Source organism: Pelophylax lessonae (assembly GCF_965119305.1).
Source record: "Pelophylax lessonae genome assembly, chromosome: 5".
Taxonomy (NCBI): domain Eukaryota; kingdom Metazoa; phylum Chordata; class Amphibia; order Anura; family Ranidae; genus Pelophylax; species Pelophylax lessonae.
Window position 1 is genome coordinate 76,146,075 of NC_138772.1, and position 15,742 is coordinate 76,161,816.

General features: G+C 47.0%; 1 protein-coding gene across 8 annotated transcripts in view; it reads left to right on the forward strand.

Moving 5' to 3' along the window:
- Positions 1–15,742, forward strand: part of KIAA1217 — a 958,874-nt gene that overhangs the window by 657,705 nt on the left and 285,427 nt on the right. For 4 of the 8 annotated variants that reach the window (XM_082258357.1, XM_082258354.1, XM_082258351.1 and 1 more), the window contains exons 3-4: positions 835–915; positions 13,175–13,373. In XM_082258357.1, the coding sequence (XP_082114483.1) occupies positions 835–915; positions 13,175–13,373 (280 nt within the window). The remainder of the gene's footprint in view (positions 1–834; positions 916–13,174; positions 13,374–15,742) is intronic. The other 4 variants (XM_082258356.1, XM_082258353.1, XM_082258359.1 and 1 more) reach the window with 1 other exon arrangement.

Genomic DNA, 15,742 nt, shown 5'->3' on the forward strand with positions numbered 1-15,742 from the left:
GGGAAAAAAGGTGCCCCATCACTTTTATCCTTGGGAACATTAGTGCCCTATGGTTGGTGTCAGTGAATGGAATGGCGCCAAAGGCCAGATGAAGGCAAGCAAAGTGCCACATCTGGTCCATGGGCCACAGTTTGGAGACCACTGACCTGGAGCCTGGCCCTAGACGCCTGCTCTAAGCCTCAGGCTAGGAAAGTTTCCTGTAAGATCAGACAGAGACCCTGTCACCCCTCTTCGCATGCATCATACAACACTCAACATGTAGTTTAAATTCTGTAATAGAGAAAGTGGGCCAGTTGCAGGTGATAAAGGATGGAAATTATAGGAAATACTTAGTACAAAAATGTAAATTCTACTAGCTATAAAACCTAATTAGATGCTACATATGCTGCAAGTAAGCCAGCGCTGACCCAGGATGTCAGTATAGCAGATGACAGGCTAAGTACCCTTTAAGCCACTCACAAGCTCTGATAAGACACATTATCGCTTTGTGTAGCATTTCAAGCACCACTCTGATAAATAAAAGCGCCAACACATTGCAAACTGCCACCTGCGAGCTGGTAAATTCCTCCAACAATAGTCCTGGTAGGTTTAACCTCCTAGCATCCTGACATATTGAGTTACAATGGAAGTTGATGTTGTAGTGTTCTGTAATCTGTCTTTATCTGGTGTTGGTTCAATGTTTTTAATCCATATTGACACTTGGCGACACCCTTCTTTATTGTGGCCTATTGTGGGGAAGATAATGACAGGGATAAATAGGCGGAGCAGATCATTTTATTTTCAGCTACAAATTGCCTCTTTCTGTTGTCTTTTGTCTCTTTTCTCCATCCACAGGCTGTGCAGTGTATGCTGGCCTCCCTCCATTCAGAACTTGACATTCAAAGGTACTTGATGAAAATTGAATCCTCTCGGAGAGTTAGTACATTATTCCTCTTTTTTTGTCTTGTTCCTTTTTTTAACTTTTTTCAAAGTCTGCAGTGTTTAGCTCTAACTGCGTGTAGCTTTGCAGTGTGTTTGTTCCAGCTAACAAGGATGACAATAAATGATGACCATTTGCATGCATTAACACAAAGGTCATTTGACTTGTAAAGTCTGTAGTGTTTGAGTGCCAGCATGCTCTTTTTTGCGTTGCTGAGGGTGACTGGATGTTAAAAAATATTAAGGACTCTTGGGCACTTGCACATATTTTTGTGCCCATGTTGCCATGCATTTTCTGGCCCATTGATATGCATTGTGTAAGGCATTCATGTTCTGTTCATTTTCAGTAGGTCCACCATTTGTGTTGATGGGCCAAAGACTTACCTGTCTCATTTTATGCCAATGCATTGCAAGGCAACGCCTGTGCTACAAAGTTAAATAGTTAGGTTGAAAAAAGACACACCTCCATCTAGTTCAACCAATAGAAAAAAAAATAACCAAAAAGAAAACCTTCATACACTTATCTTATACCTACAATTGATCCAGAGGAAGGCCAACAAATCTAATAAAGCATGGCCCAATTTGCTCCAATGGGGGGGGGAGATCCTCCCTGATCCCCAGCAGGCAATCGGATATTCCCCGGATCAACTATCCATAGTGTTATTACCATGGTGTCCAGAAACCTGGTGTTCTTTAAAGAAACCCTTTCATCCTATCCAAAGGGGTAGGAAAGGGCATCCCTTGGCCCCCTATACTTTCCTGGCCTGTACTCCCTACCAGCTCCTTCTCCTCTGTAGCCAGTGCTTAGGTTGGCTGTGCCAGAGACCTGGGGGAGCAGTGATATCACCCTCCTGCTCACGTGACAGTGCTTGAGCTTATTAGGTTCTAGTATGGTGGGCATCTGAACATAGACACCGACTCCCTGTTGCATAAATGTAAATTAGATGGATAAAAGATGGATTCAGCTCCTGTTCTCCATCTGTAGAGAACTCCCCAGATACGTTTCATCTTTTTCAGGGCTTAAAGTGGAGTTCCACCCATTTTAGTAACTTTAGATGTATGCAATCCCCTTTAAAACTACTTTTACCAATGGAAACTTTTTTTTTTGCTAGGAAATACCTTATTTTCATCTTTATTCATTCCTCTCCTCACTTCCGGGTCCGGCCGCCGATCGGCGATTACGTCATTCGGCGATTCGCAAGGGCTGCTGGCATGTATCTCATGTGATGAAATCTCGCATTATTACACAGTTGTCCTGAGCTGTACTGTATGTATTGGATTGAGTCCGTGCTCTGCCCTGTCTCCGCCCCGCCTCCTCTCAGTGAGCTCAGTGAGGATATAATGCTTTCAGTCCTCGCTCACTGAGAGGAGGCGGGCAGAGGCGGAGCGAAGGCGGGGCGGAGCATGGACTCAATCCAATGCATCTGAGTACAGCTCACTGAGAGGAGACGGGGCGAAGCACGGCCTCAATCCAATACATACGAGTACAGCTCAGGACACCTGTGTAATAATGCGAGATTTCATCCCATGAGATACATCCCAGCAGCCCTTGCGAATTGCCGAATGACGTAATCGCCGATCTGCGGCCGGACCCGGAAGTGAGGAGAGGATGAATAAAGAAGAAAATAAGGTATTTCCTAGCAAAAAAAAAAAAGTTTTCATTGGTAAAAGTAGTTTTAAAGGGGATTACATACATCTATGTAATCCAAGTTATTAAAATGGGTGGAACTCCACTTTAACCATTTGGTCTCCGGAAGATTTACCACTCTTCATTACCAAGCCATTTTTTGCGATACAGCACTGCCTTACTACTGACAATTGCGTGGTCATGCAGCTCTGTAACCAAATAAAATTTATATTGTGTGCAGATGGCCACTATTTTGTTGAAGTTTACTAGAGCCTCACAAACCGATCCTGTGTGTCTTGCACCAGTCTATTTACATGCTGATCCGACTGACACAAGTTTGGATGGCATTCGAATGGTACTATTTTCATTGTTTAGTGCTTGGGCTTAGTTATTGGCCCAAGTGGGGGCAAATCACACATTCTTCCATACCTGAAAATGTCAGGTATTGTATTCCCTGTGGAAAGAGGGCAAAGGGAACTTAGATAAAGTGAAGGGGGCCAGGGGATGGCTTTGCAGAGACACCTTCACTTTATCCTGCGTATAGTGCCTGTATTAAAGAGACACTGTCACTTTGCTCCTGCTGGATAGAGTGAAGAGAAAAGAAGCACCATTCCAGGTCAGCCCACACTGATCTGCCTCCCACATACACAGGATGGTGGCCCAGCTCATATCTGTGTAGCAAATATCAAGAAAGCCCAGACTGCTGCTCTCCAATTTCCACCTTTATTAATGTAGAATATCCATAAACTGGCAAATCACAGCAATAGTGAGGGACGCCTGCCTTTTCACGCACATGAACCTTAATGGCATCCCAGTCTTAGTCCATAGGGTTCAATATTTTGGTTGACCGACCCTTTGCATCTATAACAGCTTCAACTCCTCTGGGAAGACTGCCCGTAAGGTTTAGGAGTTTGTCTATGGGAAAGTTTGACCATTCTCCCAGAAGCTCATTTGTGAGGTCAGGCACTGATGTTGTCACGTCTGACCCCTGATGACGTCAGACGCTTCTTACGAAACGTGTAGGGTTAGGGGGTAAGGTGACACATCACTTCCGCCAGTTGGAGCGCAGTCGGCGTCCCTGCTGTTTGTATAGAGCTCTGTTTACTGGGAAACACTGTAAGTGTATTTTTAATCTTTGCGTTTTACATTAAACCTAATTTCTCTAGCGCTCATTGACAGACGTAGTCCTCGGTGATACACCACCTTCGGGTTATGTTGCCTCCACAGGAGCAGGACTAGACAGGAAATTAAAAAGCTCTGGCCACACCCTAGGGGCAGTCCCAGAGGGTATATCCTCTCTCTCTCTCTGCCTCAGCAAATCAGTTATTTTCTGTCTAGTTAGGAGTAAGGACCTAGATACCTTGCTGGGATCTTAGGTCCTGGCAAGAATTTTTTCTTAAAGGATTTTTTTAGACAGCTTTTTTTCTCCAGTGTTCCTGTGAGATCTTCAAGCAAGAAAGCTGAACTGGGCGACGGGCTGGATGTTGAGATCCGGTGGTCACCCCAGTTCAGCCTACGAGCGCGTGCAGGCCATAGCTCCGCGCTGGGTCGGCCGCGACAAAGTCCCATTAAAGGACTGACCCCGCGAGTTAAACGTCTCGCTGAAACGCCAAAGACCATGAGTCACGGCGTCCGTATCGGTCGACAGCCCTCCCGCCCCGGTGGAGAGGGGTACTGTCAGGAGTTGGTGCCCGCCTGGTTCCGGTATGGTGAGTAGTATGTTCCCCCTTTTTCCCTGACGGGTTTTGTGGTGAACGCGGGCCCCTCTCTGTATGGTAAGAAAGAGTCCCTTTCTATCCTATAACATGACACAGATCCTCCTACTTTGAGTGTGATTTTATGTGTGCAAAAAGCCAGGAGGCTTGGTTTGGGAGCTAACAATCTAATTGTATACATGTTTAAAAGATGTAATCTGTGGCATTCTGGGAATCTTATGGGTTAAGTATAAGCTACCTACCAGTCAGAAGCCACGGACATGTAGACTGCCTTCCAAATCAGATCTCCAGCTATTAGCAGGCCTCCCGAACGGCCATGCGGTCCGCCAGGGCCGGTACCGCCAACCACGCCATATCCCCATGCAGAGAGAGTGTTGTGTGCCCTGCAGCACACCGCTATTCAGTACAGGCCGCCGCCATTTTTTTTGCTGGATCGCACGAGCCGCCATTTTGGCGTAGCCTCGTGTCTCCAGCATGGGGGCGGCCATGTTTGAGGTGATCCAAACACCTCGTGGAGCTTGGGGGAGGCGCCGGAAGGCGTGCAGAGGGGCGGAGCCGCCTCCTTTCTTCCTGGGCAGCCAGCCAAAAGACTTCCTGTTTGTCAAGACAGCGCTGTAACCTGTTGCAGTTAAACTCTGAGCATCAAGTGGTGAGCCTGGGGGTCTATCTCTCTCTCTCTCGATCGATAGGGATCCCTAGCAGGTAACACTAAGGGGCTTTTTGTGGTGCTGGGGGTCAGAAAAAAGAAAAAAAAAAAAAAAAAGTTTTTTCTTTACTTTTGAATTATATTATCCAGGAAGTGACTGGAATTATCATGGACCCTGCCACACATATTCCCCCACCTGTTTCCCTCGAGGGGGCCACGGGACCCGCCGGTGCACAGAGTATAGAGTCATTTACAGCAATTTTGGAGTCTATGGTGGCTCGGGTGGAGGCGGCCTGTCAGGGACGGGGGTCAAGGAAGCGACCCCCGCCTACCCCTATACCATCTGACACCTCTGACTCAGATTCAGAGATGGTCACGGCAGTTGCAGGTTCCTCTGCAAGGGCTGTTATCCCAGGTAAAGCCCCCTCAGACAGTGAGGAGGACGCTTCTTCTCCTGCTATAATTCAGGAAGAAGCATTGGTGGACGCACTAGTTGTGGCAGTGCAGGAAACCTTAAAACTTGAGGCTTTACCGGCAGAGGCAACTGAAACAGAGATGCCTTTTGGTACTAATAAGCCCATCAAGACGGCGAAGGCTTTTCCTGTACCTAAATGTTTTGGTAATCAGATTAAAGGAGAATGGGAGCATTCTAAACGTACCTTTACTATTTCCAAGCGTATATTGCTAGACGCTATCCGTTTGAGGAATCCATCATTAAGAAATGGACGGTACCACCAGTCGTGGATCCGCCTATTTCCAGGCTGAATAAAGCCACGGTTATTCCAGTGGAGGACACTTCGTCCTTTAAGGATCCGGTGGATCGAAAGATAGAAGCAGAGTCCCGCACCATCTTCTCTCTGATAGGGTCAGCATTTAGACCAGTAATTGTTATTGGTCTAGTTTCCCAGACACTTACGGAATGGGCGAAAATGGTACGCCAAGATCTTAGGGGAAAAGATATTCCCCAGGAGACATCTGATTTGATGGAACAGATTATACAAGGGCTACAGTTTATCTGTGACGCAGCCTTGGACACTACTCCCTTATTAGGGCATGCATCTAAGTTAGCGGTGATCCTCAGACGTGTGCTGTGGTTAAAATGCTGGTCAGCTGACCTAGGTTCCAAAAAGACCTTGACTAATCTCCCTTTTCAGGGGAATCGTCTATTTGGGGCCAACCTAGATGAAATCATTAAGGATGCCACTGGGGGCAAGAGCACTTTTTTGCCACAGGCTGCTAAAGCTAAGGGACCTCGCAACAAGCGAGGACCTTTCTTTACCGCCCATAAAGGGCGCCCGGCTGGTACTAGCGGGAAAGGCAAGACTCCTCCAGGAGGGTTCAAGAAGGGCTGGTCGGACAAGCAAAGGACCAACCCAGCCAAACCCGAAGCAAAGGAGTACACAGCCTGAAGGTGCGCCCCCACCCGGTTTCAGGGTGGGGGGACGTTTTCACCGGTATTCAGGACATTAGATCGAGCATCAACCACTACTACCGGTGCGATTCTTCCCTTCCAACATTTAAGTACTACAGGAAGCGGTAGTTACCGTTCCCTGAATAGATCTTTTCCTTTACCTTTTCCTAAGATTAGTCCCGATACCTCACAGGAATCGGATCTGGTTGACCAGATAGGCCAAGTAGCCTCTAGTCGGGTGACTTCGGTCCCTGAGGTTCAACCAGAAAAGATCACCTTTCCTGATAACTATCAGGTATCTGATAAATGTGTGGGAACAGAAAACGACCAGACTTTCTCGGATGGTCGGGGCCAGATAGCTCTAGGGACGCCTGGTTCAGATCCAATCAGCGCCAGTGGTCCTAGAAATTCTAGGCTGGCCTCCTCAAGCCGGCCTGGCCGACTTGGACATGTTAGTCGCAGACGTTCCGTGGGAACTTCGTCTCAGGGAGTGTCTGTGGTCTCAAGGACCAATTTACCATCGTGCTTTACAGTCGCTGGGTTTAATGGCCTGGCCATTGAGACCCAAGTACTGAAGGACAGAGGTTTGTCTACTTCAGTCATTCCTACCCTTATTAAAGCAAGGAAAGCGACTTCCAGCAAAGTCTATTATCACACATGGAAGACTTATATTGCGTGGTGCGAATCTTTAGGATTTCCTCCACGTACCTATTCGGTGTCTCGAATATTGGCCTTTTTGCAACAAGGGGTTGAGCAGAAGCTAGCCTTGAGCACCATCAAGGGTCAAGTTTCAGCATTAGCAATCTTCTTTCAGAAGCCTTTAGCTACCAAATCCTTGGTGCGGAATTTCATCCAGGGGGTGCGGCACCTGGCTCCTCCAGTCCGCGCGCCCTTACCGCCCTGGGATCTTAATTTGGTTTTGTCGGTTCTACAGAAACCTCCCTTTGAAAACATCAGGGAGATTCCCTTGCTTACTTTATCCCAGAAGGTGGCCTTCTTGGTGGCTATTACTTCTGCTCGCAGGGTGTCAGAACTGGCTGCATTATCATGCCAGTCCCCTTACCTAGTGATTCATAGGGATAAGGTAGTACTTCATCCTAAGCCATCTTTTCTTCCTAAGGTGGTTTCAGATTTTCATCTGAATGAAGATATTGTACTACCTTCCTTGTGTCCTCAGCCCAAGCATCATCGGGAACATGCGTTGCATTCCTTAGATGTGGTTCGGGCAATCAGGGTATACCTGAAAGCTACGGAATCTTTCCGTAAGACGGATTCACTTTTTGTGATCACGGATGGCCCCAGAAAGGGTTTGCCTGCATCTGCCGCGACCATTGCCAAATGGATTAGACAAACGGTGGTACAGGCTTATTCTATTAAGGGTCAGAGTCCTCCGTTCCCTGTTAGGGCGCACTCCACTCGAGCGCTCAGTACTTCCTGGGCCTTTCGCCATCAGGCGTCAGTGGTCCAGGTATGTAAGGCGGCCACTTGGTCGTCGGTACATACCTTTACAAAATTCTATAAAATTGATGTGACGGCATCGGCGGATGCCTCATTTGGCCGCAAGGTTTTGCAGGCCGCAATTTGAGGAGACCGGTGGTCTACCTCGAGGGTTTTTTTCTGTTTGAAAAAAAAAAAAAAAAAAAAATTTTCTCTTTTTTGTTGAGTCTCATCATTAAGGATGAGCATTGTAAACTTCTAGTTGGCACCGGTTGGGCCTTCTAGATTGGGATTTGATTTCATTTTCCCACCCCTCAGTTGTGATACTGCTCTGGGACGTCCCGAAGGTGGTGTATCACCGAGGACTACGTCTGTCAATGAGCGCTAGAGAAAAATGGATTTTTGTAAAATCTTACCGTAAAATCCTTTTCTCTTAGCTCATTGACAGACGTAGTCCCCGCCCCTCTGTTTTTTGAGTTGGGTTAAAATCTCTAAAGACTGCTTTTTCACATAACTGATTTGCTGAGGCAGAGAGAGAGAGGATATACCCTCTGGGACTGCCCCTAGGGTGTGGCCAGAGCTTTTTAATTTCCTGTCTAGTCCTGCTCCTGTGGAGGCAACATAACCCGAAGGTGGTGTATCACCGAGGACTACGTCTGTCAATGAGCTAAGAGAAAAGGATTTTACGGTAAGATTTTACAAAAATCCATTTATACTACATCACAGGTGTCAAACACAAGGCCCGCGGGCCGAATGCGGCCCCCCAGACAATTTCATGTGGCCCTCGCACCTTTCCTGCAACTACGGCACCCCCCTTGTCTCTGCCCCCACCTTGTCTCTGTAGTCGACAGCAGAGAGGACATAACTCCTTTGCCAGTTCCTGCACTCCTCTGTGCAGCTGTAGAAAGGCTTATTTTTGCCCCCCAGGACATGGGGTGCTCTGGACATCTAATCCTACAGATATAAGCGGCCCTTTGAGGGCAACCATAATGCTGATGTGGCCCGCGATGAAATGGAGTTTGACACCCCTGTACTACATGATGGAAGTCTTTTTGTCTTGTCCCCCTTGATATGATCTATCGTTTTTGGTTCCAGTGGAGAGGATTGTATTAGGGGCCCTTTTTTCCTAGCACTGAGGGTCTCCCACATCCAACCTACATGCGAGACCTTAACTTGCCTCTGGTGAGTAGATAATTTATCTATTGGTGGTGGATAAGAGCATAAGATCAAGGTACATCCTGTGGGGGATCCAAAGGAGTCCCTTTTAAAGTAATATTGCATGTTTGAAGCAATTTGGTGATAATGGACATTACAAGCACTTTTAAAATTTAAAATATATTTAATTAAGGAGTTTGTCAAGGAATAATTAATTTAAATAATTGATCAGTTTTTTGATATTACAAAAAAAAACGTGACCAAGCAGGGCTTTGCCCACCCAGCCGCGTCACTCATTCACAGTGTCCTGTGAATGGAAAACTACAAGATCTGGCAGCCTTTGTGGCTATCGGCTTGTAGTTTTTAATGAACTATCTCAGCGCTGTGGACCACCGTGGTAGTTCATTCTCTCTCCCTGACAGATTGTATCTGCTTGGCCGTATGGGATGTAAGGGCACACAGATAAACTGGCAGATCTGCTAGAGACCTGCATGGCACCAGTGATCTACTGATCGCTGGTGCAATGCTTTACAGGCAGCAAAATAAATAAATAAATGCACTTTTTTTTACCTGCAAAAAAAATATCATGCATTTATTATTTTTTTCTAAAAAGTGAACTTATGCTTTAAATAGCATTTTCAGTTTTTGGTGCTCAGATACAATTTAGTTCCACTTTAAAGCGGTTGTAAACTGCAGCACATTTTTTTTGTTCACTTACTTGCAAGCCAAAGGCATAATGTGCTAGTATGCAGCGCATACTAGCACATTATGTGAAACATAACTGAATACGAAGCCTTCCAACGATGCAGTGTCACTGCTGGACATAGCTTCCGGGTTTGCGGACTCCGGCTCTGTAACTGGCGGGAGCCGCAATGACGTCACTACTGCGCATGCATGTAGGAGCCGCCGGTCATGGCATAGGTATCTGAAGGAACGCCCACATGTGCCGTTCCTTCAGAGCACATGCGCCAGTGATGTCACTGGCTGCATGCACAGTAAATATCTCCTATACGGTGCAGGTTTAGGAGATATGTACACAACCCATAGGTAAGCCTTAATATAGGCTTACCTATTGGTAAAATTTAAAGATGGAAGTTTACTTCCTCTTTAGATACCGTAATGTTGCCACACTGTCTGGGCTACAAACATGGCCTTTGTTCTTTTAGATATGCTTTGAATTATAATTATAGCTGTGCAGGCTTTCTTTTGAAACCTTTTGATTGACACGCTTGTTTATCTACTATGAGGACAACCATTGAAGTGTACCTCTGGGCAAAACCTTTTTTTTTAAGCTTTGGATGGAGCAGGAAAGGGTCAAGTTTTTAATTAATGTCTATGTCCCCCATTGGGTAGATTCACCCCTCTATTTGTACTGCTGACCATGGTCTCTGAAAAAAAGGAAATTCAAAATGTTACAGTTGTCCCCAGAATATGAGGCAAGGGAAAATCTTTAAAAGGGGACCCCTTTTTCTGGGAGAACTGTCTAAGATGGGAAATCCTTTTCTCAGAATGATACTTTTTTCCCCTGTGGTTCTGCTCCTCCCACTAAAGGGGGAGGGACCTTTGGTTCCCATGTTTTGAACATGTTAGAATGCTTATCCTTGCAGGGGAGGACTGGGCCAGGGGGCAGGGGGGCAATTGCCCCCTGGGCCACTCTGATGCCCTAAAAAAGCTGTACCGCTTCTGCCACAGACATGCTTAAAGGATTCCTGGTAAAGAGAAGTAAAAAGTCCCTACTGCTGACCTAGTGAGTGCGGGATAAAGTCCCCCCCCCCCCCAGCATGGATGGTCTAAGCTGTGTCTGAGCAACGGCCGGTTCCATGCACCACTGGAGACTCTCCTCCCCTGGCCAGCCCCAACCGAGCTGTCCCAGCTCACCCCAATTCCCCTGCTGGCCAGGTTGGGAAACCGGATTCGGATGGTGAGTAGAGAGTACCTAGAGTGGAGCTTCAGCCTGAAATGGGGGTCAGGAGGAGGCTGGGAAGAGAGAGAGTGGAAAGGGGGCCGAGTCTCTACACCATGGGCCTCTGGTTTGTACTTGCCAGTCAGCCCCTGTATCCTTGTGTGCATATAAATCAAGCTGTGAGATAAGATCACTTGTTGCTTGGCTCTGATGAAGAAGGGAATACCTTTGAAACGTGTCAGCCTGCAGGGACCCCTGGAGATTGTCCCATCTGGAAGCACGAAGCCGCAGATGAGTGGCTAAACAAGCACTTTTATCTCATATGTTTGTGAGTAGTTTTATACTTTATATATTTTTTTATTAAAAATATGTGGGATAATGCACTAGGCCTGTGCGCCCTCTTTTGTTTTTATTTTTTATTTTTTAATAAATCAGCTGCTGTGTCTCCCAGGTCCAGAGCTTGCATAGCACTTTCTAATAATGAACCACAAAGTTTTTTACATTCCCCCATGGGGCTCTGTTATTTGGTATTTTAGGATCTCAAGCTTGGGTAAACATTACTCAGCACACCGGGCAAATTTCCTGAACCATTCCTATGTCACTATATTGGAGAACAATATTCCTGGCTTCAGATGAGCAGCTCCTGTTAATTGCAGAGTGAGCATGAGCAGCCGATTTCACAGCGGGGAACCAGATTACACCTAATATTGTACGAGCGACATGACACAGACGTGACCTCCAGATGGTCCCTTTCAGCGCTGGTTATTTCTGTCATATAATTATCATTTAATAGCGGCAACAGAAGCCGACAACGGTTGGAAGGCAGCGCGCTCCGCTAATGAAAATGTATCTAATAAAACCTAAAGTATTCTTAGAATCCAAGACATAAAAATAGCTTTAATAACATAATTCATCTGGTTAAACAATGCGGCAGTAATCACTGTCATTGTTGCAATGTATTCTGGGGATCTGTCACTCATCTGTCACAGCTGGGGGGCGCCATGTTGTGAGCTGCATTAAAGAGAAACTCCCATCTTTAAGTGTATGTACACCATGAACTTCTCTTATTTGTTCCCTTTGGTCTGTTAGATATGCCATTGAAAGTGTTTGGTATATCTGTTCAATAAAGGAAAATAAATACCTGCCAGAAATCCAGTGAACTGCAATATTAGTGCAAGCTGTGTTATATTATAGGCCCTGCCCAGTTTACCTCTTCAAACTTTAGAACACCCCACTTCCTATGTTATTTTGTGATGAGAAAGGGGGGTTTCTAATAGGAAGAGTGTTAGGCTTCTTTCAAACTTTTAGTGCTGCTTCTTGCCCTCTGAAAAGCAATCAGTTTTTAGAAGTGGCTCAGTGTACACAGGTGTGGGCTGCTCATTGCACACAGGTGTGGGCTGCTCATTGTACACAGGGGTGGGCTGCTCATTGCACACAGGTGTGGGTTGCTCATTGTACACAGGGGTGGGCTGCTCATTGCACACAGGTGTGGGTCACTCATTGTACACAGGTGTGGGCTGCTCATTGTACACAGGGGTGGGCTGCTCATTGCACACAGGGGTGGGCTGCTCATTGTACACAGGGGTGGGCTGCTCATTGCACACAGGTGTGGGCTGCTCATTGTACACAGGAGTGGGCTGCTCATTGTACACAGGAGTGGGCTGCTCATTGTACACAGGTGTGGGCTGCTCCTTGTACACAGGCGTGGGCTGCTCTTTGTACACAGGCGTGGGCTGCTCTTTGTGCACAGGTGTGGGCTGCTCATTGTACACAGGTGTGGGCTGCTCATTGTACACAGGTGTGGGCTGCTCAGTGTACACAGGTGTGGGCTGCTCAGTGTACACAGGCGTGGGGGTGCTCGGGGTGCAAAGGTGTGGGCTGCTCATTGTACACAGGTGTGGGCTGCTCGTTGTACACAGGCGTGGGCTGCTCGTTGTACACAGGCGTGGGCTGCACGTTGTACTGTACACAGGTGTGGGCCGTTCATTGTACACAGGTGTGGGCTGCTCATTGTACACAGGCATGGGCTACACAGGGGTGGGCCGCTCATTGTACACAGGTGTGGGCCGCTCATTGTACACAGGTGTGGGCCGCTCATTGTACACAGGCATGGGCCGCTTATTGTACACAGGTGTGGGCCGCTCATTGTACACAGGTGTGGGCCGCTCATTGTACACAGGTGTGGGCCGCTCATTGTACACAGGTGTGGGCCGCTCATTGTACACAGGTGTGGGCCGCTCGTTGTACACAGGTGTGGGCCACACAGGTACACACTGCTTTGTAGATGAAGTACAGAACTCATGAAAAGTTGAAATTTGTTTGTCCATAACATAACCTTGTGTTGTTTCAATTTAATTTCCAGACAAAAAGCCCCAAGCTGTCCTCCAGCCCTCAGTCGAGCCTGGGAGATCCGGCTGAACAGAACCTTTCTGAACCATTGGCTGACTCAGGAGACGCCATGTTTGAAGGGGAGTCCACATTGCCTTTTGTCAGAGGCAGCCGGACAAGGGCCAGCCTCCCCGTCGTCAGATCCACCAATCAGACGAAAGAGCGATCCCTAGGTAAGACTCAGTCTTTATCATTCTCCTGTGTTCACTAATGATGGAAATGTGAACATCCTCCATGTGGGCGGTCACGGTTGAAGAGTGAACCTACCTATAATGAGAACTATAGTATAACGTCATGGCGAGAGTTCTAAGATTCGCACATTCCTGACGTGGCGATTATTTATTCAGCTCAATTACAGGCTTATCACTGTTTGGTGAACTAAATAAATATTTTATTATCGCTCAGAAATTGATTGGTTGTCAACAAGCCTGGATTTTATATCTTGTGTCTGAATATATAGATTTTTTTATTGATTTTGGCCTTAGATACACTTTAGTTTGAAAATGATTTACAAAACTTTGTTCTGCTTTTATCCCTTTAGCACAATGTGGGCTTTACTCTTCCTAGTCAGGCCTCCTTTACACAGGCATATCCAGGACTTTTATTCTCAGAGAATAGGTGCAAGAACCCCCCTCTCTAAGTCACCCCTTGTCCCCGCTCCCTACCCTCCCCCGAGCATCTAAGTCACCCCTTGTCCCCGCTCCCTACCCACCCCCGAGCATCTAAGTCACCCCTTGTCTCCGCCCCCTACCCACCCCGAGCACCATCCCTTGGTTCCACCCTCTACCCACCTCCCAGTACCACCCCTTTTCAGAGAATACAAAACTAAGCATCATTCTGTGGTGATAAGTAATTTGTATGGAAATGTTAATGGTAACAAGAAGAGCAACAGCAATAGAACACCGCAACAATAGTTCCCAAACACAACAATGCACCCCTGCAACAAAAGTCCACCCCAGTAACAATAAACCCCCTGCAGCAACAACAGATCTCCGAGCAGCCAGCATCAATATACCTCTCTAACAACAGTAGATCCCTCCCAGCAACAACGGACCCCCCAGGAATATAAGACCTCTCCCAGCGACAATAGACCTCCCCAGCAACAATAGACCTCCTCAGCAACAATAGAGCCCCATGCAAAAATAGAACCCCACCAGGGACTATAGCAGCAGTCATCAATAGATCCTCCAGCACATGCCAGCACCCCTTGCCATTACATACATTCAGTGCTGGATGTGCCCGAACTGCGTTCCTCCGTGTTCCACCTGAAAAAAGCCCTGGGCGTATCTATCTGTACATCTGATCCGTGCAAAGGGCCAGCTTTGGGATGTACAGGTGTCCCGTTCATCTGTGTGCAGGCAGCCCCATTCATGTCTAAGAGGCAGCACAGGGGCCAGGTGGTTAGTACTCCTGCCTAGCAGCACTTGGGTCAGCGGTTCAAATCCCAATAACAGCGCTAGCTGCGTGGAGTTTGCATGTTCTCCCTGTGCCTGCGTGGGTTTCCTCCGGGTACTCCGGTTTCCTCCCACACTCAAAGGACATGCTGGCAGGTAATTAGCTCCTGTCTATGTATGTATGAATGTGAGTTAGGGGCCTTAGATTGCATTCTCCCTGAGGGCAGGGACTGATGTGAATGTACAACATATATAAAGCTCTGTGTAAATTGATGTGCTATATAAGTACCTATAATAAATAAATTGGGATGCAGCACCTGGACAGACAGGGACCCCAGTCCCAATTTGACAGCTATGTGGGTGTGTGTCCCTTAATGCAGACAGTATGCTTTTCGGGGATACGCACCCACACGGCTGTCATATTGGGACATAGCAGCTGTGTCTGGGCATCCCAATAGACATAGATAGGGCTGCACCTGCACTGAAAGAGCTAACTGCTCATTTTCATCTTGGGGAAAGTTTTGCACTTACTTTATCCTCAGCTCCCCCCGATAGATGGCGCTCCCCCATGCTCTGGCAGTGGACTGTCCCTCAACATCATCACCTCCAATTTAGGGCCATGGACTCTTCATTGGTCTTGATCACATCAGGACCTTAGACCTGTGAAGCATGGAGGAGAAGATGCTGTGGGGATCGGAGTGGTGGATCAGATGAGTATACCTTCTTTTCTATGTCCCCTGGAGCTAAGGCCTGGTTCACACCTATGCATTTTTCAGTGCACTTTCAGTTTTGCAGAAACACACTACAGTCCATGTAACATGCTTTCTTATGGGTCATGTTCACATCTGTGCATTTTATGGAAAGGGCCACTGACCTTTTTCTGGTTTTTGGTTCCATAGACTTTAATGGATCAGAAATGTGTATTGAAAAACGCACAATTCACCAGGAGAATTCAAACTGCAACCTGCATAGGTTGCCTAATAGACCATTCAATCTTTGAAGGATGGGTGCAGCGCCAATGCAAGGGATCATTTTTTAGGTCTCCTGAAGTTGGGTTTTAAGCTGCAGCAAAATTGCAAGTGACCCATAGAGGTTAATTATACCCACAGAGGTTAACTATTTTGAGGCCGGGAACTTTTTTTTTTATT